This window comes from Chlorocebus sabaeus, chromosome 25 (assembly GCF_047675955.1).
Source record: "Chlorocebus sabaeus isolate Y175 chromosome 25, mChlSab1.0.hap1, whole genome shotgun sequence".
NCBI lineage: Eukaryota > Metazoa > Chordata > Mammalia > Primates > Cercopithecidae > Chlorocebus > Chlorocebus sabaeus.
The window spans coordinates 5,913,818-5,940,119 of NC_132928.1; the positions used below are offsets into that span (position 1 = coordinate 5,913,818).

At 45.9% G+C, this 26,302-nt stretch overlaps 1 protein-coding gene across 1 annotated transcript in view; it reads left to right on the top strand.

Annotated features, from left to right (window-relative positions):
- Positions 1-8,022, top strand: part of CAPN8 (calpain 8) — a 74,053-nt gene extending 66,031 nt beyond the window's left edge. Inside the window, exons 16-21 of the mRNA XM_007988351.3 lie at positions 300-364; positions 4,363-4,431; positions 4,813-4,891; positions 5,480-5,596; positions 6,503-6,561; positions 7,787-8,022. Of these exons, the coding sequence (XP_007986542.3) occupies positions 300-364; positions 4,363-4,431; positions 4,813-4,891; positions 5,480-5,596; positions 6,503-6,561; positions 7,787-7,810 (413 nt within the window). The 3' untranslated portion in view covers positions 7,811-8,022. The remainder of the gene's footprint in view (positions 1-299; positions 365-4,362; positions 4,432-4,812; positions 4,892-5,479; positions 5,597-6,502; positions 6,562-7,786) is intronic.
- The last annotated feature ends 18,280 nt before the right edge of the window (positions 8,023-26,302 follow it).

The window sequence follows — 26,302 nt, forward strand, 5'->3', positions numbered from 1 at the left end:
GGAGGAGGAAATTATAGCACAAAGATATTAATTTGCTGAAGTCTGTGGCTTGTGGGGAGCCAAGCCAAGGTTCAGATGCTGTACTTGGATGCTGGTGCTTGTGTGTCCTATCTCCCAGGGCACCAGGAGGCTCAGGCATATCTGCCCACAAGCCTGCCATGACGCTGTCCTCATTTGGCAGAGACCAAGTTTGACTCCACACTCTTGGATGGTATCTTTGGGGGTCTTCTACCTTGGTGGTTCTTTCCCTCACCTTCAAATGATCAATTCCCACTCTCCTTTTCTATTTAAATCTTTAGGAACAGACATAACATTCGATGGATTCAACATCAACACTTGCAGGGAAATGATCAGTCTGTTGGATGTATCCTTTAAATGTTGCATTATTTTTTTACTTTCGTCCTGTTTTTAAAGACTCCTCCACCTTTCCAGCTAGAAGGAAGGGAAGGGTAAAAAATGAGAAGGGGAACGAGCAGGCATGGAGCATATGTCAGGGATTGTACTTGAAGCCTCAAAGGAAAAATGTATCATATCATGGATGTGCCTCAAAAAGCTTGAGATTATCTCCATTTCACAGGTGAAGAAACCGAGGTGTGTAGTGTTTAGGTGACTTATTTAAAATCATGTAATCTGGAGGTAGCAAGCATGGGGCACTTGCGTACCTCCTTCCTCCACACTCTGTTCATCTCTTCATCTTCCTCCTCCCCTTCATTTCCACCCATCCCCACCCTCACCCTCTACTGCTCCCTGCTTCCTGAGCTATCCACATCACTATCTGATCTTTGCTTCAGAATGTTAACATGGCTTGTGGACAGCCACTACTGATGGTTTAGAATTATCACACAAGATAAAACCTATTTGTTCTCCCTGATCTAATTTAACCCTCACTTGATATTGAAGTATGATGTGTTAGGCTGTTCTGGCTGCTATAACAGGAGACCATAAACTGGGTGGCTTATAAACAACAGAAATTTATTTCTTGCTGTTCTGGAGGCTGTGAAGTCCAAGATCAAGGTGCTGGTAGATTTTGTGGTGGATGAGGGCCGGTTTCCTAGTTCATAGATGGCATATTCTTGCTATAACTTCACATGATAGAAGGCGTGAGGGAGTTTCCTGGTGTTCGTTTTATAAGGGCACTAATTTCATTTCTGAGGGTTCTACCCTCATGACCTAATTACCTCCCAAAGCCCCATCTCCTAATACCCTCACATGGGGATTGGGTTTCAGCATATGAATTTTGGGGGACAAACACACTCAGTCTATAGCAAATGGGCAGTAGTTTTTGGGAGGAATGGAGGTTAAGGCATTCTAGGTGGAAGGAACCTTCTAGGTGTGAAGGCACAGAGGGTGAGTGGTATAACATCACTTCCTTAGAGCTTTGCCTACGGTGGGTCCAGGTTGCCATTCATCACAGTGCTGATGGTGAAGGTGATTTCTTTAAAAATTGAAGTCTTGGAGGGTCCTTCTCCGTTCCTTGGGGCCGCATCCATGATGAGCTCTGTTAATCCATGATGATCTTTACTGTGGGTTCTTTCATTAACTGCAGGGGAGGAAGGATTTTCCTTTGCGTGGTTGTCATGCAGTGTGGTCCTGGATGACAGAGCGTGTGTGCACACCTCTGCAGGGCTGATCTGCCATGGAGGTCTGGTGCTATCTTTTGGCTTCTGAGCTTCAGGCTGCCACTCCCTGCAAAAGGCTGGGGCTCTTTAGCCCTCGTGTCTTTTCTCCCTGCTTAACAATTTAATTTGTGGGCCACAAGGAACTGTTAAGTGTTGATTCACTTTACTGCAAATAGTTCCTTGGTTTCTGAATCACTGTCATCAAACCCTGTCTGTTGACTTCAGTTTAGATTTGAGAGTTGCCTTGTAATCTACCCATTCATTATTCCCAATGGTATTTGTGTCTTTCACGGTTCCAAGAGGAGTGTGACTCTCTGCCACTCTTCAGGAGTTTCTGTTCCACAGTTTAGGTGGTGTGGGGCAGTGGTTCTGAATCAGCAGAAATACCCATGGAATCCTTAAAAAAACAACAGCTCTATTGAGATATCATTTACATACCATACAATGCACTCATTTAAAGTATATCAGTCAATGGCTTTCGTGCATTCAGAGTTGCGCAACCATCATCACATAATTTAGAACATTGTCATTACCCTAAAAAGCAACCCTGTACTCATATTACCAGTCGCTCTCCATTTCCCCCAACCCCCACCCCCATCCCTAGGCAACCACTAATCTACTTTCTGTCTCTGTAAATTTGCCTATTGCGGACATTTCATATAATGAAATTATACAATATGTGGTCCTTTGTGATTGGCTTTTTTTACTGAACATGATGTTTCACGTACTATAGCATGTATCAGTACTTTATCACCCATGGGGTGTTAAAAATACAGTTAAAAATACAGGCTTTCACATGTCCTACAAAGTGATAGAAAACAATTATAAAAATTGGCTGAGCACAGTGGCTGATGCCTGTCATCCCGGGACTTTGGGTGGCATTGGCAGGCAGATCACTTAAGGCCAGAAGTTCGAGACCAGACTGGAACACAGTGAAATCCCGTCTCTACTGAAAATACAAAAATTACTTGGGCATGGAGGCACATGTCTGTAATCCCAGCTACTCGGGAGGCTGAAGCACGAGAATCGCTTGAGCCTGGGAGGCAGAGGTTGTGGTGAACGGAGGTCGCACTGCTACACTCCAGCCTGGGTGAGAAAGTGAGACTCTGTCTCAAACAACAACAACAAAGACAACAACAACAACAAACAAACAAAAACCCCTGATTCCTGGAGATCCTGATTCCATAGGTGTGGTCTCTGCAAGCAATTTTGTCTGGAATTGAAGACCACTGGTGTTCCGGGACAAAGGCTTAGAAACAGACAGGGGTCTAAATTCTGGCTCTACCACTTATTGAGGTATATAAATTTGGGGAGGTTGCTAAATGCTCTGAACTTCAGTTTCTCCTGGAAAATGGGATAATGATACCTAGCTTGTGTGGCTATTGTTAGGATGAAATGAGATACAAGTCTGTAGAGTACCTAGACCCAAGTGTTAGCTTCCTTCGCATACTACTCTTCTGAGATGTGTTGGTTGAATTATTAGTAAGGATTTGAAGGCTATGATGCATTCAACACTCAGTGCAGATTATAGATCCAATAACACCGACTTTCTTAAAGGATGAGGCTTACAAGACTTTTTGTTTGGCTAGTTAAAGGAGGTGAGAGTGATAGTCTGTTTTAGAATTCTAATGATTTGTTCAGAGATGGGGTCTTGTCATGTTGCCCAGGCTGGAGTGCAGTGGCTATTCACAGGCACGATCTGAGCTCACTGCAGCCTCAAACTCCTAGGCTCAAGCAATCCCCCTGCCTCAGCCTCCCAAGTATCTGGGGCTATTTCAAAATTTTAACATTGGTGCTGTAATGTACATACTGTTTATTGATTAGTTGTGATTGGTGAGAAAATTGCAGAGTCTCTAAGAGACTTAACTTTAGGAGCGTAAGTGCAGTTCAAAACGAAACCCCTGTTGACTAGCACAGTGTTAAAAAAACAAATAGTTGTGGCCCTTTGGGAGGCTGAGGCAGGCAGATCATTTGAGGTCAGGAGTCCAAGACCAGCCTGGCCAACATGGTGAAACCATCTCTACTAAAAAAAAGAAAAAAGAAAAAAAAATTAGCAGAGTGTGGTGGCGGGCGCCTGTAATCCCTGCTACTTGGGAGGCTGAGGCAGAGAATCGCTTGAACACTGGAGGCAGTGGTTGCAGTGAGCTGAGATCACACCACTGTACTCCAGCCTGGGCGATAGAGTGAGACTTTGTCTCAAAAAAAAAAAAAAAAAAAAAATGTTGTGGAGTAAATGTAAATTGGACACAGAAAATCCCTCATAATATCCTCCTGTTTGGTTGTATATTGGCCTATCGGCAGATCCTGTGGCTTAGACTCCCAATCCCATGGTTCCTGGCTCCTGATGTCTTTTCCCATAATATTTTGACATTCCAATAAACTCTAATTAGCTGAATGATCAATCACAGAAATGTAAATCTAGAAGCAAATTTACAGATCATACAGCTCCACCCTGTAAATAAACCAGGATGATTAGGGTATTCATGATTTTGCAGATTGGCCAGCTCATGACTTGCCCTTTTCTCCTAGCTCTGTGCTTGGCCTCAGAGGAGGGTCTTGGTGCGTGTTTGACTTTTAAATCTTTATTTGAACCTGTTACACACTGTCACCCCTACTGCTCTGCTTGCCACAGACATGGAAGGTTCACTAAGGCCTTAAGGCACTCGTGCAAGCTCACAAGAGAAAGAAATCCTTAAGGCATGTAGAATTTGGACTCAATCATGTTGGTCTTTAACGTGCCTAGAGCAATGGAACGGGCACTTTGGGGCTGGTGGAATTCAAGATGCTCTGGCTGAAGATTCAGAAGTATCTGGTAACTCTTCTCTTCCTTCTGGGCATCCTCTCTTCTGTTCTAATCCTCACTTACACTCATTCCTGGTCCATCATAGTCTGACCACATCCTTAATCATGGTCAAAACTATTGAGACCTGGGCACATTGGTCATGAAGGAACAAGAAGGCAATGAGAGACTCTCATGCCAACCACTGCCCTGAAAGCCCTGCTGTTCAGACAGCGAAGGGGCCAGCATTGGCCAAGTTCTTATCTTTGCTCTGAAACCTTCTTGGGAGGAGTCAATAGGGTCTCTTTTTGAATGTGTCCCTGGCCTTTTGAGGAAGCAGTGTGGTGGAGGGAGATGATTCTGGTAGGGGCTGTGAATGGCTGTTTTCTATTTGGGATTTCTTTCCTGCTTTAGGAGATCTATCGGGAAACTGATTATAACCACTCGGGCACCATTGATGCCCACGAGATGAGGACAGCTCTCAGGAAGGCAGGTGAGGACACATCCCATAGACAGGGTCTTGGGATCCAGGTGTGCACATTGTAAATATTTATTCTCATGATAATGATTGCTAATGATCATCATTTGTAGCTATCTTATATGGGATATCAAGGCAACAACAGAGCTTTGTTGAGTATCTTCTCTGTCCAGGAAAGGGAGAATATTGCTGGATTCCATATAGCATAATATTTTAGAATTTTTCCAAGATATCTGCCTGTTACTGGGAAGGTGACAGCAATTACAGAGGATGGGGCTATGAAGGAGACAGAGAGGAACTGGCCAGACAGGCAGCTGCCTCACCTTCTCTGCTTTCGCTTGCTGATGTCACCCATGGCTGAGTTGGTGCTGGTGCTAGTGCTGGACGTGGAATGAGGCTGAACCTGATGAGGAGTGGCTACAAGGAAAGGGATGGATGGCAGGACGCCTTCTGGGATCCCCTGGAGAAGGCAGAGTCAGACCTGGGTTGCAGATTGATACAGAACCACAGAGGGGCCCCTGCGATGTCAGCTCCTTGAGTGTTTATGGGAGACGGTGCTGAGTCCTCCGCTCCACCCGTGACCCAGGCCCCCTCTGCCCTCAGGTTTCACCCTCAATAGCCAGGTGCAGCAGACCATTGCCCTGCGGTATGCGTGCAGCAAGCTCGGCATCAACTTTGACAGCTTCGTGGCTTGTATGATCCGCCTGGAGACCCTCTTCAGTGAGTCACTCTGTCCTCCAGCGCCATCCTACTAATCCCAAGGTGCAAGGTGGGGCAGGGGCAGGACCAAGGGGCAGAACCAGACATTGCCTTTAGGAGGCCAGGGGCCCAGAAAATGATAGACAGGATTTCTGTAATGCTGGCATCTTGGGGGTGAGAGGCAACTGGACCTGAAGGGGCTGAGGAAGTCCAGCCTGGCCAGATCCAGGACGGAGGCTGCCTGTTTTTGGAGACTTACAAAGCTGCCATCCAGACTACTATGTATCTACAGTGTGCAGTCACTAGGCCAAGATGAATGAGTCCCAGTAACTGTTCTTAGATGGCTTCTAATGTCTATTTATATTTGTTTTTCAATACGGATCATATTGAGAGCATTCCTCCCAGTGAAGGGATGGAGGGGTCCCTCTGGAAGGCAATAGGCATTTTCCTGCCGTATTGGGCCTTGAGATTAGATATCTTATTAGGGAAGGATTTTTTCCTTGCACTGAGGTTTGGTAGGTGTTATGTTCTAGTGAGTCAAAGTCAGTTAGCCAGAGACAATGCTAAGGGGCTGGATTACCCACAAGCAAGACAACCACCATCTGTCTGACAACACTGCACCTTGATAAAGTAATTGCACGTTTCTGATATAAAGCTTCTGAGGATGGAGATGCCAAAGGGACCATCTCTGCTGGCAATGGGGTTTGTGTGTTTTGGCAGGGGGGCATCTGATCCCCCAAAAGCTCATTGTGTGCCCTGGATCTAGCTTTTTGAGGTCCCTGGGGCTAGGTGGGGACTGGAAGGGAAGAGGTTGTAAGGGAAAAGGGAGTTCCCCAGGTGGGGATGGGGCAGACAGAGGCAGCTCTCTGACAGTTCCCAAGTCCAGGAACAGCTTTATCTAATTTCATTCCTTCTCTGGTGTTTTAGAACTGTTCAGCCTTCTGGACAAAGACAAAGACGGCGTGGTGCAGCTCTCTCTGGCTGAGGTAAGTGTCCTGAGGTTTGATGAATTGCTGGCTGAAATTCTTGGACCACGTAGTTGCCGAGTGGTGCTTATTCCTGTTGACTGTCTTAGTTCCATGTGAATACCGTGCACATTCTGTGGCAGGCACTGGGGGGAGGAAGGCAACTGTTATACAGTTTTCCAAACATTTTTGTTTATTATTATTATCATTGTAACGATAAAGCTACAGCTACATTTCAGATAATTTCAGAGATGCAAGCCCTTGTTAATTTGGATGGAACTGTGGGTGGTGGGCACAATATAAAGTGTCTGGCTTCTAGGACCAGCTGTCTTAGAGGGACCCATGGAAGGATATAGGAAACAAAAATGAAATTGCAACAGGTAGAATGAAGATGCAAAATGAATGGGTGTTTTTACTGTGTACAAGCCACACAATGTTTTTGCAGAAAAAATCAGAGTACTTCCCCTGTGGACACTGCACCCCTGTATGGCAGAGGCCTTTACTGGCCAGAGGGGACAGCAGGAAGTGTGGAGATGTCTCTAGGGTCCAGGCAGGGGAAGGCATTGGCCTTTGACTTGCTTCTGAGGCGGTGGAACTAGAGCACCAGGTTATTACTGGCTGTGCCCAGTTGTCCATGCCCATCCACTTTCTTTTCTTCTCTAAAGTGGGAGTGCCATTGACCTCTTTCCTGTAGCCCAGGAAAGGACTTCCTAGAAATAGACCTGTGGATTCTTACAGATACCTGGACAATATAGTGTGGAACCTAAAATGGAGTGTGGTTGCGTGGGTGCATAAAATATACATATATACACATACACACACAAATATACATATATAGGAATATATAGATACATATAGAAACAAATACATATATAGGAAAAGATATATACACATATATAGGAATCTATAGGGATATATAGACACATTTTTTGTGTATATATGTGTGTATATATTAGTATACACTATTGTGTGTGTATATGTGTGTGTGTATGAATATACATGCACATACCTATTTTTGGAGCTCCCTTTGGGTCTAGAACTTTTTCTGAGTCACGTTTCTGTAGTGCCCTTGTTCAGGAGTTAGTGACGTAGTGAAGGCCTTCCTTGCTTCCCATGTTTGAGCAAGGCACTTACTGGAGAATGGAGATAAAAAGTTCATTGCCATGTGAGGCAGGAGAGCATTGATGGTGAAAGCACCCCAGCCCCTGAAAAGCCAAGAACTCAATCTCATCCTTTTCCTTTGCAGTGGCTGTGCTGCGTCTTGGTCTGACCTGGGGTTTCGGACATCAGTGACACTCCCTGCCCCACTGCTTGCCTCTTGTCACCCCTTCTCTACAATTTTATGAACATTTATGCTCCAGTGGCATTCACTGGTTGTTCATACCTTTTTTGCCCTGGGTCTCTTTCAGCAGCACTGAGCTATGAGCTATGTAAGCCGACCCAGTGGGCCCAGTGGAGGGAAAGCAATCAATTAAAGTTGTGAGCCAGAATGGTTTCCGCCTTTCTCTCGTGATATGCTATCTGGGCTGTATCCTGGGCTTTTTATCCTTTAGGGAAGAAAATGTTCTCGGGAAATGGCACAATACAAAACTGCTGAAAGATACAAAATGTAGGTTAATTTCTCAGAGGAGAGGTCTTCTGTGGACCCAGAGGCATCCGGAGGCCACCTTCAGGAAAGGAGCCCAGGAAGGGAGCAGGGATGGGATGCTGGGAGAACAGGGCTTTCTTCCTTATTTGCAGACACAGGAGGCTGCTGGACTGTACTGAGGAAAATTCTTACCTGGCAAATAGCTAGAGGGGAAAGGCAGTTCAGGTTAGTTTTGCTCACAGCTGAATGCTGGCATCTTTGTTGTTGGTAAGAAAATAGATGGCACAGCCATGGTGTCCTAAGGGAGGAATGGGGACAGGGCTGGTTGTTCTATGCAGACACAAAATATCAAGGAGAACACACACACACACACACACACACGCATGCACACACACACACGCCTTGGCCCTGGATCAGTCTGATTGATTATGGATTAATTTTCTCTTTCTGGAAGTAGATGTAGATGAATGTTCCTTATAGGAATATGACTCCTAAGTACAGCAAGCACTAGTTGGCTTCAATGCTGCCTTTGAGTCTCCCAAGACCCAGTCGGGAGGAAGGGGCAGGCCCTTCACCGAAGAGAGGAGCTTTTACAAGCTCTGGGCCCTCACTGATCAGGGAGGGGCTGTGCCATCACACCACTGCAGGGACGGCTCTGTTAATGTGATGGGAGAGAAAGAGATATAGTTGTTTTAGCAGCCTGCGGGTCCCAGAAGAAAAGGGGTCCTTCCTCGTCCAGTCAGGGATAAGACAGAGACGCTTCGGCAGCAGGACTCAGCAGGTGTGTGCCCGGCCATGCTCCGTCTGCCTGGAGAGGCCATGCAGCCTGCTCCTGTGCCCAGCTGGTGTGATTCTCATGCTCATCGACATGCCAACCAGGAACAAGTCTTTGTTCTACCCACTGTAGAGGACCACAACCAATTCTCCCTAAGTAGAAAGTGCTATGTTATAATCAACTTGCAACAGGTAGCTTTATTTTGAAGCCCTGCAGGGTTCAACAACTTGAGGGAATAGTCTGGTAATAAATAAAATACTGTCTCATTACAAAACATCCTTTGCTTTCAGGGTCCTGGGTCTGAGGTAAGGACTGTCCTGGGGACTCCTTACCAATACAGCCCAAGAAGCAGGTTAAAGATCCTAGCACTACACTTTCCCTCTCAAACGCATGAGAGTGTGCCTTTTGCTTCCTTCTCCCCAAAGATGAAGGCTGTGGGAGATGATGCTTTTGGTCATGGCCTTGTCCTTGCCCCTAGATATGGCTGCATCTCAGGAAAGCTCAGTGTCTCCTGGAATCCACAGCACCCACAATGCCCTGCACTTCCCCTCCGGGAGCTGGCACCACACTTTATTGCATTAACATGGTGACTTGCTTGTCTTCCCCACTCCAGTTGGATAGTCTGTGGATGCAGAGATGGAGTTTTCCTTGTTCCCTCAAAACCTAGAACAATGCCTGGTGCTTAATGAATGTGAACTCTGTCTTTCCCTTTGCAGAAGAGGAGGCTCTGTAGACTGCAGAGCCGGTGCCTCTCTGTGTTTTCCCAGCAGAGAGGCTGTGTTTGCACTGGTCCCTCACAGATGACACAGCAGCGCCTGACAGCAGAAGCCCCAGTGGGGACTGCCATTGATGTGCAGATTCATCAAAGCTGGGTCTCTGTTGGCAGGGAGGTGCTGGGAGTTGAAAGGCTATGGAGCTCTGGGAGGAGATGTGGCCCCTGCAGGGACTCCTGCTGAGCCAGTCCCTCCCCAAACTTCTCCCCACCCTGACAATGCCAGGAGGAGAGAAAGCCATGGCTGCCTCCCACGTCAGGGGTCTTTGATTTGTTCAGAGAACCCCAGGGAGCTCTGATTCCCCCAGTGGGAGTAGGGGTGGGGTGAAGTCAGCCTGGAGTCACGGGGGTCTTCCTCTGTTGCACTCCCACCCTCCTTAGCCTTCAGAGTCAATTCGTGTCACCTCTTAAAGGCACAGTTTGTTTCCTTATTAGTAAATAGGAAGAAACACAAGCACCATCAACTCCCAGACTCAACTGAGACCTTCTGGAACACGGAAGCTGACATTTCGGTGAAAGGTGTTTGGGGTGTCCGAAATATTCTAGGTAATTCCACCACCACAAGACCATCTTCAGTGAGCTCCCGTTTCCTGCTGAGAGTTGTGGATTAGCTTTCTCCTCACATCCACCTGCCCAGGCAGGACTTTTTGTAATTATGCACAATCACAGAAGCAGCTTGGAGCAGGGCTGGGAGAGCCAGGCAGACAGCCCATCCGCAGGCAACAGGAGGCTCTTCCTGGCCAAGGTCCTGACAACAGCCGTGTCTCAGCAGCCCGGCTTTGCGGGGTTATGCACAAGGGCCCAGCACAACTGGCGGACAGGCTCCCCGCCCGCCTGGGTGGTCTCTGTCTGCCTCATTGACTGGCTTCTCTCTCATACCAGCTGTTATTCTGAGTCAGGGCAGGCTCAGCCCGCCAGCTTCTCCGATGTCCAGCATCTCTGCAGCTTTGGATGTTCTAATTCCCTCTGAGCCCCAGCCCCTGTCATTGCTTCTAGCTCTGGCTCTGGGATGTGGCAGTTCCACCACACCCTAACCTACCTCTTTTCTGCTCTCCTCTCAGTCTCCCAACCATGTCTTCCATCCATATGTTAACCCTTTCCTTCAATTTACGTATGAGGTTGGCTGACCTTGGGAGTTGACATCATTGATGGTGAATAACCAAGACGCCCACTGACCTCTCTACTTCAGAAAAGATAGCATCAGAAAGAACCCACTTAGAGATGGACCCCGCTGCCACCTTTTCACTTTCTCTCTCTCTTTTTTTTTGAGACAAGCTCTCGCTTTGTCACCCAGGCTGTAGTGCAGTGGCGTGAGCTCAGCTCACTGCAGTCTCTACCTTCTGGGCTCAAGTGATTCTCCTGCCTCAGCCTCCTGAGTAGCTGGGACTACAGGCATGCACCACCACACCCAGCTAATTTTTTGTATTTTTGGTAGAGATGGGGTTTCACCATGTTACCCAGGCAGGTCTTGACCTCTGGGACTCAAGCAATCCGCCCACCTCAGCCTCCCAAAGTGCTGAGATTACAGGTATGAGCTACCACGCCTGGCATAGGTTGTAAGTGGTGTGACTATAGAGGCCATCTATGTGTTACAATAAGTGCTATGGCCTGAAGGTTTGTCCTAGGTAACCCAGTCCTGAATTCATACATTAAATTCTAACCCCCACTGTGAGGGTGTTTGGAGGTGGGGTCTTCGGGAGGTAATTAGGTCATGAGAGTGGAGTCCTCATGAATGGGATTAGTGCCCTTCTAGAAGGCACAGGAGAGCTTCCTAGTCCCTTCCACCCTTCCAGGACATAGTGAGAAGACAGCCCTCTATGAACCAGGAAGGGGGCCCTCACAGACACCAGATCTGCCAGTGCTTTGATCTTGGGCTTCTCAGCCTTCAAAACTATGAGAAACAAATTTCTGTTGTTTATAAGGCACCCAGTTTACAGTATTTTTTTGCAGCAGCCAGAACAGACTAAGACAACAAGGATGAAGAGACGCATCCTGGATATCCTCTGCCAGGAATCCGGTCTGATGTGTGGCACTCCATGCCCGAGCTTATTCCATTGGCTTTGGTCTTTGGAAAAGACAATGTTAGTCACTTACTAGTGGCAGTTGCATGGAGAAGGAGGGCTCACTAATGGGGGACAGGGTGATCATTTGGAGTTTGCAAGCTGTGAAGACAGATGTTGGCTCTTCACAATTTTGGAAGGGTTCACCAGTTAAGTGTAGGACCTTATGGGGAATGGAAATAAGGCAGAGGCATGGTTCTGGTCACTGAGTTCCTTAAGGTCTGCTGAAGGCTGCCGATGCATCTCTCACTCCCTCATTATGCTTTGGAGCAGAGCCAGGGGCTGGAGGAATGTGGGGTGATCCTTTCATTAACCACCATCTGTTGACACTTTTATGTTTCTTTGTGAAAACATTTATATTTATATCTTTATATTTAACATTTTTATTCTATATAAATCATTTTTTTTATTATGTACTTGTCAAATTATATACAAATTTATATATTTATTTATGTATTTAGATATTATTTATTTATTTGAGACATGGTCTTGCTCTGTTGCCCAGAGCTGGAGTGCAGTGATATGATCTTGGCTCACTGCAGCTTAGACCTTCTGGGCTCAAGTGATCCTCCCACCTCAGCCTCCCAAGTATCTGGGACTGACTACAGGCATGCGCCATCACGCCCAACTACTTAAGAAATTGTTTGTAAAGGCACAGTCTTGCTGTGTTACCCAGGCTAGTTTCCATCTCTTGGCCTCAAGTGATCCTCCTGCCTTGGCCTCTCAAAGTGCTAGGATTACAGGTATGAGCCACTGCGTCTGGCCCAAATATTACTTATATTATACAAATCTAATATAAGTAAAAGTAAAAGAACAGTATATTGAAGCCCCATCATTATGAATTAGGACAGAGCGAGACTCCATCTCAAAAAAAAGATATTAATATTTTATCATACCTATTTTGTCATTTTTTGCTGAAGTAAATCAGAGATACCATGACATTTTACCCTTCATTATGGATGTCTAGGAAAGGACATTTTATGACACAACCACAGCACCATTCTCCAGCTAAACAAAATTCACAAGAATTCTTTAATCACATCGAATAACCAATTTATATTCAAATTTCCTTGATTGGTTTCAAAATATACTCATAGTTGGTTTATTTGGATGACTCAAAGAAGACCCCTAGCTTGCACCTTTTAATCTAGAGCAATCTAGATTGAGTGATTGACAAATAATTGGACCTTTAAAAAGGGGCTCTGGCAATATGAATGTGCTTTACATGTTTCTCAGTCTAATTAAATCTCACGCGAAGTTCCCATTCTACCCAGCTTCCTCCCTCTCCCCAGGGCTACACAGAATGGTTTACAGGGGCAGCAAAATGGGAAAAGGGTGTCTAATTTTCCCTCCGCCGTGGTTGCTGTCGAAGCCTGCTTGTTCTTGGAGGTGCCATCTCCTGCTTCGGCCCCGTGGGCTCCAACACTAACTGGGCTGGGAGCCACTGCCTGGGTGTGGGAACGAGTCTCTGCTGTGGGAATCTTTTTCCTGGACTCTAAGAATCCCCCTTTCCTCTGAATCTTTCCTCCCTGACTACTCCTGACTCCCTTCCAGAGCTTCAGCTTTGAAAGAAGAAAAATCACAAAGGCATTCTCCTCGGGCTGCTTCTCTTGGTCACTTGTTGTCCCCTGAGGCCAGAGAGCACACAGCTTGACCACCCGCTGACTTGACCGCAGAGGGAAGGAAGCTTGAGTCCTTTGTGAATTATGCTGCCCATTAAAGAAGCAGCTCACCGGTGGAGAGAGGAGAAGAAGAGAAAGTTTACAGTCCCTGAAAGGGCTTCCCTGGGCTGAAATTTCATTTCATTGATTCATTCACTATTAAAACATTTGATTTCTACCACCCCCTCCCTCTTCAAAAAGATGTCTACGGATTTCCTCGACTGTCATCTTCCTTTCCCTGTGCCTCAGTTTCCTTACTGGTAAAATGAGATAGTAATAGATATATACCTTATAGGATTGTTGTTAGGATTAGTGAGACACTGTACAAAGGCGTGCAGAAAGTGCCCATTCCCCAGGAGATACGCCATAAATATCAGTGATTATTATTATTGCTTTTGTAGTTATTGTTAGAAGCAGAATTCAGGTCTCTTTAGCATCTATTGAGCCTTGTCTGCTGGGCTTCCCTTTGGTCCTGATCAATTTTCAATATAAGACAGAGGATCTTGAGGTTCAGCGATACTCTCAGAGTTGTACTATCAAGTGTTCCTGTTGGCCTGTGGGGGCAGGGCTGTGCTAATCCTGGCCTGTCTGAGGCTCTGAAGATGCCAGGCTCAGGGGAAGGGCATTGCCAAAGAGAATCAGCTTCTCAATTTCCACGGAAGGGAATAGTTCTGTTAGTAAAAACAAAGGAAAGCAGATGGAAACTCGCCGGGATTTTAGAAGGTTCTGCAGTTCTGTGTATATTATAAGCCTTCAATTTAGGCATGTTGAATTGAATTCAGTTCAACAAGGAAGAGAGGATTAGGAGATGAGAGGCATGATCTGGTGATGAAATTCAAGCCAAAAATCATCCCGCAGTCAAAATTATCCTGTGTATGCTCTGGAAGGGATTGCTGGGGAGTCTGTTCCAGAATTTCATGGATACTAATGAGTGGATTTGCACAGTGGATTTACCAAGCAGGCATGGGCTGCTCCTGCTTGGCTCTTCAGCTTCTCCTGGCTACCTGAAATGGGAACCCCCACCACCCTGAGGGGAGCGGACAGTCTCTCAGGTGATTGAGTCACTGTCTTTAATTCTGCTCAGTAATTCTGTCAATAAACATTTCTTAAGCACCAACTACATGTCAGGCTCAGTGTTTGCACGGAGAGTTTCTGAAAAGAGATGCAAAGATGAATAAGACAAGTTCTTGCCCCCAGTAAGCTTGCCATTGAATGGAGAAGACAGGTCCGTATACAGGTGGTAGTAATTTGAAAAGGCATCGCGTAAGTGCTATAGGAGACATACAGAAAAATCAAGCCAGCCAAAAGGAGAGAGAGGTTAATGCTGACTCAGGAAACAAAGCAGGCTTCATGCAAGATGGGTAGAAATTTGACAGGTAGAATTTCACTCATTCATCCAGTAAATATTTATTAAGCATCAGCTATAGTCTAGGTACTGTGTGAGGCCCCGGGAAAGGAGAGGGAAAGGTATTCCAGACAGAGGGAACAGCATGAGAGAAGGCAAGAGGATGGGATAAACTGGAGCTTGCCTGGGGAAGCCCACAGTCTTCTGGAGGAGATTGAGCTTCACCTTGTCTTTGAGACTGTCACTGCAGCTCCAACAGGACAGCCAGGGCCAGGAAGCAGTCGTCTTCCTTGCTTAGTCCTGTCTTCTGTTCCATGAACCTGTCTGTGTTACCAATGTGATAATTTTCCTTTCTATTTCAGAGAAATAATTTCAGGCTACTCCCCAGAGAGAGGAAAATCTTTGGACTCTCCAAGATTCAGGTTGCATGGTAACATCTACCCCATCCATTTCCTGGGCTGGAAGGGCCCTGAGAGCTCTTTGGGCAGCAAGAGACACCTTCTATGGCTGCTGCCTAGCAGTGGCTCAGAGCACCTTGATATGCAGCCAGCTTGTGGCCTTTGTAGCTATATCCTCACCGCTGAGGGTGAAGAAGGGAGTGCCAACCCTCAGAACCATAGAGGCCAGGTGGCATCCTTTACGGCGGATGTCCCTGGGTGAGCCCGAGATGCTTCCCTGGAGCTGGAAACCAATCCAGATGCAAGGCTGATGGAACGCAGTTGGCTCCCACTTCCACCTGCATTCTTGAAACATTTACTACTAATTAATTTCTGAATTACACAACAATGCACTTCCTAATTACACAGGGGAAGCACCAGCAGCTATAACAGGGTTGTTATCTATTGCACAAGTGATTCTATTAGATGCTGTATCAGAAAGGAGAGGAGGGAGGAAGGGAGGGGAAAGGAAGAGAGAAAGGAAGAGAGAGAGAGAGGGAGATGAACAGATTGAGACTGAGAAGAAAAGCCTGGCTGATAATGCTTTCTAGTCTCAGGAGGGAGGCTGGCTGACTTGGGACCTCAGCATCCCTTCCAAGAGATGTGCAGCTTAGAGAGAAAAGGCTTCCTCAAAAACTCTGACAACTGTGCAAATATCAACACAGAAATATAAATAATAACATGCAGACTTCATGAAACATAATTATGGCCCAACATTATGAGGAAAGAGACTCACCGGAGACTGGCCATATTTCTTTTTATCTGAAGGTTTGGTTTTGCATGGGGGTGATTAAAGCAAAGACTCTGGTTTCTTTCTGTCTCTCTCTTTTTTCTTTTTTTGGTTTTTACTGCCATATGGATTTTTAAAATATTTATGTCAGGTTGGACTGTTCATTAAAATGAGTGGCTTTCATATCCTGTTGAAATATCTGGGTTGTCAAATGTTTATTAGGCTCATTGAATGTTACCGAGCAGCTACTATGAGTGGGGCAAGGGTGAAGTATGCAGGGCAGTAGGGCTACAGATATGAATAACATATGGCCCTGCCTTTGGGTGCGTCGCCAGTCTGAAGAGATGGACAGGTGTAAAAACAAGCAGCTTCAAAATGAGATGATAGGAGCAATGGTGGGGACAGGTGTAGGGAGTGGTGAGGGTACAGGGAAGCACGAGCTTCATGTTGGGGTTCAGAAGAGGGTCTGTGGAACAGAGGAGAGTGTGAAACAAGAGTTGCCTCCAATGGAGGCTGGATTGGGAGGGCCAGGGAGCCCTTGCCCATCCTCTGTGCCTGCGTTACAGGTATGAGGCCAGGCAGGAAGGCTGTAGGCGCAGGTGCTTATCCTGAATGGTGGCTTGTATCTGCCATGTCCATCCATTGGGAGACTAAAACTGCACCAGTTATTTGGACAGAAAGAATTTAATGCAACAAATTGTCAAGAAAGTATAACATTGTAACTAGTAACTGAATGGATAAAAAGAGTACTTCAGGCTGGGCACAATGGCACATACTTGTGATTCCAGCACTTTGGGAAGCCAAGACAAGCAGATCACTTGAGGCCAGGAACTCGAGACCAGCCTGGCCAACATGGGGAACCCCATCTCTTCTAAAAATACAAAAATTAGACGTGGTGGCATGCGCCTGTCTCAGGAAGCTGAGGCAGGAGGATCACTTGAACCCGGGAGGCAGAGGTTGTAGTGAGTCAAGGTCGCACCACTACACTCCAGCCTGGGTGACAGAGCAAGACTCCGTCTCAAAAAAGAAAAAAAAATAAAGCACTTCAGGGTGTCACGGAGTTAACAACTGTAGGAGGAAGCCACTGCCTGTGGGGCTGAGTGAACAAAGGGATGAGGTCGGAATTATTAAAACTTTAAAAAGAGACCCTGTCAAGCTGAAACTCAGACCTCTGATGAGTTGGTGTCTTGGGGAGGACCAAGCTATGCCACGAGGGGAAGGCTGATTCTACAAATACAGGAGAAACTGCAAAGTGGATTCAACTGCTGCTTGCGCCCTCTATTGGCAGAACCTGGCATGGAACAAGGGGCAACTCATCACAGCTGCCATAGAAGGTGGCATCATCCCGTAGGCTGCAGTCAGTCATTCTACATAGATGTTTGAGCACCCACAAGATGTCAGGGACTTTTCTAGTCCTCGGGACACACCGGTGAACAAAAAAGACAAATATCCTTGTCTTTAGGGACTAACATCCTAATTTAGGGAAACAGAAAATAATCAAATACATGAGTAAATTATGTAGTATCGACAGCATCTTGTAAGAAGAGAAATAAAGCAGAGGGTGGGGAGAGGATAAGGAGAGGAGGTGTGTGTGTAGAGAAGGGGTAAGGGTTCAACTGTAAATTGAACGGTCTGAAAAGGTCTCTCTGAGAATATGGCCTTTGAGTAAAGACCTGAAAAACGTAGAGGAATATGCTGGGTGGATATTCAGGAGGAGAGCAGGTAAGGAGAGGAAGCACAGGAACACAGACATGAGAAGTTTAGAAACAGCTGGGAGAGAGATGGAGGGAGAGAGCAGGAGCTGTGTTATGTCAGGCCTTTAGGTCATTTGAACAACTTTGGATTTTACTCTAGTGAGATGGGAAGTTGCTATGGTTTGAATGATGGTGTACCATCTAAAATTCATGTTGAAACTTACTCCCCATTTTGATAGTATTAAGAGATGGGGCCTTTTTGGAAAGTGATTAAGTGATGCTCTGCCTGCATGAATGGATTAGTGCCTATAAAATGATAGGAGGGAACTAACTCAAGTGTCCTTTCTGCCCTTCTGCTATGTGAGGACATAGCAAGAGGGCCCTGACAAGACAACAAACCTGCCCAGGGCCTTGATCTTGGATTTCCCAGCCTCCAGAACTATGAGAAGTAAATTTCCATTATATATAAAATATCATCTCAGGTATTTTGTTATAGCAGAACAAACAGACTAAGACAAAAGTCACTCAGAGTTTGAACTAAAGAGTGACTAGGCCCTGCCTGCATTTTATTAGGACCTTTCTGGCTGTTGAGTGGAGAGGTGATTTTTAGGAGCAGCAGTGAAACTGCCAGGAGGCTGTGGCCACGCACAGGTGAGAGGGGACAGAGGCATGGGCCAGTCTGGCTGCAGCAGACATTGTGAGGAAGAATTGGATTCTGGACACATTTGCAAAGAGAGTTTATAAGCTTTGTGGTTCTGTTAAATATGCAGTAGAAACAGAGGGAGGAGTTGACAACGATGACAGTGTTTTTGGCTGGAACCAATGAAGGATGGAGGTTATATTAATGGAAGTTTTTATTTCTTTATAATATTTCAACCATCTGTGAACCCTAAATATGTGAGACAGGTCTAAGTCAATTTAGAAAGTTTATTTTGCCAAAGTTAAGGATGCATGCCCTTGGCACAGCCTCAGGAGATCCTGATGACATGTGCCCAAGGTGGTTGGGGCACAGCTTGGTTTTATACATTTTAGGGAGACATGAGGCATCAATGAATATATGTAAGATGAACATTGGTTTGGTCCAGAAATGCAGAACAACTTGAAGTGGGTAGGGGAGCTTCCAGGTCATGAGTAGATAAAAGATGAACAGTTGCATTCTTTTGAGTTTCTGATTAGCCTTTCAAAAGGAGGCAATCAGATATGCACTTACCTCAGTGAGCAGAGAGATGATTTTGAGTTCTCTCTTTCCTTTGTCCATAAGGAAATTCCTTGTGAGGTAGGTATATAGCTTTTTAATCTTAGTAGCTATCTTTTTAGGGAATAGAATGAGAGGCAGGTTTGCCCTTCCCAGCTTGACTTTTCCCTTTGGCTTAGTGATTTTGGGGTCCCAAGATTTATTTTCCTTTCACATATCTATGATTTTAAAGTGATGAAAAAAGATTTTGTTTTATTTCATTAGGACAGGATTAATCTGAAGAGAGCAAAGTCATAATGATCTGAGGTATATAAATCTTCTTTTTGAATAACTCAGAAGAGACTACAGTCATACCACCTTGAATGCATCTTTTTTTATTTTTTTTATTTTTTTAGTCAGGGTCTCACTCTGTCACCCAGGCTGGAGTCCAGAGGAGCAATCTCTCTCTGCACTGGAAACTCTGCCTCCCAGGTTCAAGCAATTCTTGTGCCTCAGCCTCCCGAGTAGCTGGGAGTACAGGTGCGTGACACTTCACCTGGCTAATATTTTGCATTTTTTTTTTCAAAGTAACGATGGGCTTTCGCCATGTTGGCCAAGCTGGTCTTGAACTCCTGACCTCAAGTGATCCACCTGCCTCGGCCTCCCAAAGTGCTGGGATTATAGCGTGAGCATCTGATCTTTTCTGAATAACTCAGAATATTCGCATGTTGTTTTTCTCAACACTCCTATGCCTCTCACAGAAGTAGAAATTCTTATTTCCCACATAGGCCCTGGGAGTTGAAGCAACTTTGTATACTCTGGGGCTCCACTTTCTCATTGTCCCATCCCTCCTAGATTTCTTTTTTTGACTCTGATTACCTATGGGTGGCTTCGCCATCTTTAGCTGTCAAGGACTTGTCTGTGCTGTCTGTCATCAGCTCTGCATTCCCTTGGGTTTCCTTCTCAGTCTCCTTCTCACACTCCCTGACGCTGTCAACTCGCAAATCCCCACCTCTTCTTCAGCCCAAATATCTCTGACTTGGTCTTGGGTTTCCATCTGTCTTCTGGGGATTTCCACGAAGTTGTCTTCAGGATATCTGAGATTCTCCATGTCCCCAAGTGAACTCACTCTTCTTCCTTTGTACCTCTTTTTTCTCCCCAGGTCCTTGATGCCACTTAATGTTACCACATAGCTATCTGGGCTACAAAACTCATTCTTTTTTCACTTCTTCCTCTTCCTCATCCTTATGGCTAATCCATCGCTGATTCTTGTCAGTTCTCTTTTTATTCTGTTCTGCTTTCCTCTATCCTCCCCACAAGTGGAATTCAGGCTGTTACTCTGTCTCTCCTGACCTGCTCATGTGCAGAGACCTCCTAACAAATCCTTCTTTTTTCAAACTCTTGCTTCTGTGTCTCCTGTATTAGAAGTTGCTTCCTACAGCACCAGGTGCATCATTTCTTCTCTTCTCAAAACCTTCAGTGGTGTCCTGTTGCCAACAGAACGAACATCAGACTCCTTAGGAGAGTGCTCAAGACCCCTCTTGAATGGGTCCCAAGCCATTTTTCCAGACTGTTCTCCAGCTTCATTGCTGTGTTTTAATCACCCAGGATAAAACTTGGTATTAACAAAAGTCACCAATGTGCTGCTATGGTTTGAATGTGTCCCTGCAAATTCATGTACTGGAAACTTGATCCCCAATGCAACAGTGTTGGGAGGTGGCTCCTAATGGGAGGTGTTAATGGCAGAGCCCTCATGAATGGATTTGTTACTCAAAAAACTGGAGTCCATTTGCCTGGCAAGTACCAAATGGCTCTCCACGAGAATGCAGGTTTTGGTCAATAGGAATTTAATTATTTGTCACAGGTAGGAAGAGGATTTTCCAAAGCAGTGCTTCCAAGGGAAAGTGACAGGAGGGTTTAATGGGGCGATGGAGAGGGGAGAAGATGCATCATCATATGTAGAGGAGAGTCTCACTGGAGTAGGTGCAGTGAGTTATCATGCTGGCACTAAGCCGTATGTTATGATAATGAAACTATACATCCTCCTGCGGTGTAGACTTTAGTATGGTAATGAAGAAAGTTTACTCCAATTCATCTGTAAGTCGCTGGTCTCTGTCAGGAGCTGGTTTCAGCTGACTAGGAGACCACATTCCACACAGGGCTTGAAAACATCAGGCTATAAGACAGGAAGCTGTAAAGCAGGTGGATTGCTCAAACTAGATGAATTTCTGTGATCCCTGAAGACCCTCCCTATCTGCTTACAGATTGTCATTATCTTGGGAGTGAGTTTGTTACAAAAATGAGGTAAGCCTCCTCTTGTCCTTTCTGGTACACTCTTTCACCATGTGATGTCTTCTGCCATGTTATGACACAACATGGCAAGAAGGTTCTAACAAGATGCAGACGCTTGATCTTGGACTTCTCAGCCTCCAGAACCATAAGAAATAAATCTCTCTTCTTTACAAATTACCTAGTCTTAGGTATTTTGTTATAGCAGCACAAAATGGACTAAGACACGTACCCACACCCTTGCTGGGACTAATCCTTCAACCTGTGCCCTCCTTTCCTCCTTCTTCATCCTCTACAAATTATCTATCCACACTGCCAACATCACCTTTATAGCAGAGCAGAATATGCAATCCCAAAATATGCCTCTGTGGCACGAGGATTATTTTAAGATTCAGCAGCCATAGGAGAAGCCCTTGAAAACAGAGTAAAAGTTATTCTTTTGTAGGAAAAATTTATATCTATAAAGAAAATCTCCATTTATAAGGGTATCTCCCTCTCTGTAGCAGAAGGAAAAGAATGCTATTAAATCACTAGAGACTCTTATCATTGGAGAAGGTACCACCTTAAACCTGCATAACAAACTTCAGCCTTGTTTACCCTGCTTTTCCTGGGTACCTCCCCTCCATCACTGCCTCCTCCATATCCTTCTTTCTTTGTGTCTGCTGAAGATGATATTTAAATCTGAATTCAAAGTCACCTCTTGGAGATTTCCTGTTTTCCCTGGTTATCTACCAGGTATACATAATAATAAACTTCTGTTTGTTTTTCTCATGTTAATCTGTCTTTTGTTATAGGGTTTTAAGGGTAGAGAAAAATTATTTCCTCCCTATACCTCCCATACCCACTACAGAAAGGAAAAGGAAGAGTTTCTTTACTTCTTTCCAACGTGCTAAAACCCCAATTATGTCCTATTCAGTCTGAGCCCCCTAGTCTGGAAGAGAGAGAAGAACAGGGCCCTGAACCAGAGGAGGGGCATGCAGGGCCCTGAACTTGAGCCAGTGAAGACCCATCTGCCCACCCCAGGCACAATTTCGGTTCCATCTGGAAAGATGGTTTTTCTATCCTGTCCCTTACCCTCTCTGGAGAAGGAGGCATTTCCCTGAAGTCTGCAATGGGCAGGCCTTTGTATGGAATTAACCGCTAAGTTCCTTGTATCCAGCCAAGTATCTGCAAAGCCAAGCCACTGCAGACTGAAGGGTGCATCTTCCAGGCTGGCTGTGACCTCAGTTTTTGTTTTCAAGAAGGAGAAGAGCCTCTACTGAGTTCTTGGTGTCCCCAGGTCCCCAGTCCGGCCTCTCTTTAGCACATCTCTCAGGTCAGCTTCCCTGGATCTCTTTTGCCAGCTGGGGCAGGGCACAGCCCAGTCTTGTGTTCCTCTGTCATCTCTGCTCCTGCTGGGGCTCCGGAGGAGAGAGCTGCCTACTCCCGGACCCCCAGTCCTGGCTGTTCTTCCCCCAGCCAGAGCTGTGGCTGCTTCATTGGCTTTTTTCCCCATTTGCACTTTAGTGGGTATTTTTATTTCTCTCCCTCCCCCTGCCTCACTTCCTATCATGCCAGACCAAGCAGACCAGGATTAGAGCCTATGCACCCCAGGGACATGCCCCCGGGGACCACCCAGGATATGCCCCAGCACCTACTGTCCTTGGGACTGGCTGCTCCTGGCCTCTGGGTTTTCCAAGGAGAAACAGATTTGAGCCAATACAGGTAGCTTAGTGGCTATCCTGAGGCTCCTCCTGTCCAGCTAGGGAGGAGAGTGTGTTTCAGTAGGGCCTTGAGGCAGCTTCACCCTGAAGATGGCAACAATTTGTAAGGCTGGGAGTTAGGAGATGTGGCTCGTGGTCCAGGCTGTGTTGCTGACAGTTCAGTGATCTTAGGGAAGTCCCTTCACCTCTCGGGCCACAGTGCCTGTGAAGGCTGCTCTCGGAGAACTTGTGTCATGGATCTGTGTTCTGGCTCTGGGTGGGCTTTGTGGAGGGCTTCTTCTGGTGGCTCCTGTAGCAGCTCCTGGGTCATGCTGGCCACCGAGGTGATTGGCTCCCTCCATCATAAAGACCTGCCTGCTTGTACATTGAGAGAGGCTGCATCCCAGCTGCTGTCCTCCCTTCCTTGAAGCCTGGGGCTCTGTTCTGCATTTCAAGAGTGTTGATTATTAAGTTTAAATTCAGTGCCCACCTTCTTTTATTTTGTTTCACATACTGAGTCTTTGGAGACCAACATGCAAATTTATGGAAAGCGACATGCAAATAAGAGTGTAGGATTTCCAGCATGCTGTAGAGAAAAAACTCTGAACTGTCAGGGGACCCAGACTCCCTGCAGGGCTCTGTTCTCACAGGCTCAGTGACTTTTCCAGGCCTCAGTTTCCTCATCTGTAATGTAACGGGAGTTGGGTTAGATGGTCACTCAGCATTCTTTCCAGCTCTCCAAAACTAATAATCTGTGTTTGGGAAAATTATTAGTGTCTATGAAGGGAGCACCTTCTGAAATGGGATTCAATACTATGACCTCTTTCAACAGGGATGTCTTGGGCAAAAATGGGAAGCCCGTAAAGTTAGGAGCCTAGGGTGTAATGAGACAGGGATTTAGCACAGAACCTGTTTCTGAAGGCTCAGGTCACAAAGACCCCTGCTGATAAAACAGAATGCAGTGAAGAAGCCAGCTGAGACCAGCCAGAATCAAGATGGTGATGAAAGCAACCTGTGGTTCTCCTCACTGTTCATTATATGCTAATTATAATGCATTAACATGCTGAAGGAAACTCCCACCAGCACCGGGACTGTTTACAAATGCCATGGCAACGTCTGGAAGTTATCATACATGGTTTAAAAGGGGGAGGACTCTGGGAATTTTCCACCCCTTTCCCGGAAAACTCATGAACAGTTCACCACATATTTAGTACATAATCAAGAAGCAACTATAAACATTGCCAGCTAACAGTCCGTGTGCTGCTACTCGGAGTGCACTGCCTATGGGTTAACCCCACTCTACAGGGAGCAGCCACTGTACACTGCTGCTTCTTCAGTCAACCTGCTTTCTTCTACCGCCAGCTTGCTCTTGAATCCTTTCCTGAGAGAAGCCAAGAGCCCTCCTGGGCTGAGCCCAAAAATGAGGCTTACCTGCCCTACATCGTCAAGGTCTCTTCCAATCAAAAACTTGTGTGTTTTTACCCCCGTTTGGCTTTTGTCTCCATCCTACTATTTTTATTATGCATAATTAACCACAATAATAGCTGACAATTATTGAGTTTTCCTAAGTGCCAGAATGTCTACTAAATGTTTTATGCATTATCTCATTTAATCCACAAAGCTTAACAGCTAGGAGCAGGGTTGTAAAGGTGGCCATCCAGCTTCAGAGTCTATCTCTGCCACTCACTGGCTGGGCCAACTGGCTATTTTTGACCTTTCTGTCCCTAAGTTTTCTCATATGAAAATGGCAATAATTATTGTACCTACCTCTGAGTTATGGTCAAGATGAAGTGAATTGGTCTATGTGTTCAGAACAGTGTCCAGAATATGGTAAATATGCCATTAAAATTTAGCTGCCGGTCAGGCATGGTGGATCATGCCTGTAATCCCAGCACTGTGGGAGGCTAAAATGGGCAGGTTGCTGGGCTCAACTCAAGTGTGAGCCCAGGAGTTCAAGACTAGTCTGGGCAACATAGTGAGACCCCATCTCTGTTTTTTTGTTTGTTTGCTTGTTAATTAGCTATCAACACTGCAAATGATAGTCTTCACAATAATCCTATGAGATAGATGCCATCATTCCCACTGACTGCTCAGGAAGTTGAGGCTTAGAGAGGTTAAAGTGGGGTGCCCAAGATGCATGCCTCCCCTTCTCCCCTTCCCTCAGATCTCTGGCTGTTCTTTGAGATTCTCAAATGGAGAAGAAAGCAACTGATACGTTCATTCACATGATTTTCCCGTGGAACCCAAGAGGGAGGCAAAGGACAAAGCCAACTAGTGACAAGGCTATTCACAGGCTGCTGCAACCTTCAAAGGTAATGCCTAGCGTTGAGGGGTCCCAGATTTGGAAGATGTCACCAAAGGGCCCATGGCCATGCTGCTGAACTGCAGACTCGAGCCTCCTGGATGCACGTGGGCTCCCCGGCACATGTGCCAGGGAAGAAGAGTTCGTCTGTACCCAGGGCACACACAACCACTTCGGTTTATCTACAGCACTAATGAATTCTGCCAATGTGATAATCAGCAGGAATGGAGGAGTCAACCAGAGCTAATTCTTTCAAGAGTGCAAGGTAATTAATTTGAAATGACTTATTTAGTAAAATGGTAATGATGAGGCTAATGTTATCGCCCCAGATGACAAGCCTATTAGTTGTATGCTGCCTTTGGGGTGGAGCAGGGGGCAGGGCCGTTACACAGAAGTGTGGGTGTCTTGAAGGGCCTCCCCTTTATCTCTCCTTCCCTTGGCCCTGCCTTAGCTGAAGGTTGATGGGTTTCTGCTCTGACTAGGACAGAGCAGCCATAGCAGCCCACTTCCCTCACTGCCACTGCCACTGTCCACAGTCCCAGGAGAGACAAGCCTATTGCATTGTCCAGGTGATGCCACGGTGACTGAAGAAGAGCCATGGCAGCTGATGGACACCTCTCATTTGGGAGGAAGTTCTGGCCCTAGAAGAACATCTGAGATGCGCCCCTGGGACAGAGCTCAGGAGAGCCTAAATATTAATACAAGACTTAGAAGGTGCCTTCAGAGACTGGGTACAGTGGTGCATGCCTGGAATCCTAGCACTTTAGGGGGCTGAGGAGGGAGGATTGCTTGAGACCAGGAGCTCGAGACCAGCCTGGACAACACAGCAAGATCTGTCTCTACCAAAACAAACAAACAAACAAACAAAACCCAAAAAGCAGTGCCTTCTGTCTGGGTAGGCCTAGATTTAAGTCTCATCTGCCACCTCTCAGCTGTGTGACCCTGGGCAAACCTCTCAAACTCTGGCCTACTTCTTTACGTGTAAAGCAGAAATGGTAATACCTGCCTCCTGGCACCGCTCAGGCTCCCCTTCCCTTCTTGGCTACAAGGGGATATCAGGGACAAAGTTATGGCCACACACAGCGAAGAATTTATGTAGCACATTTTGCTCTTTAATTTTGGTTTATGTGCTCTGTTATTTCTCTTTATTCTTTTGATTCTGCTTTTAATTCATACTAAGTTGGTCTTTTATGTAGTCTCATAAGGCTTCTTAACTCATTTCTGGAATAAAGTGGAGGATAAATAAATTACAA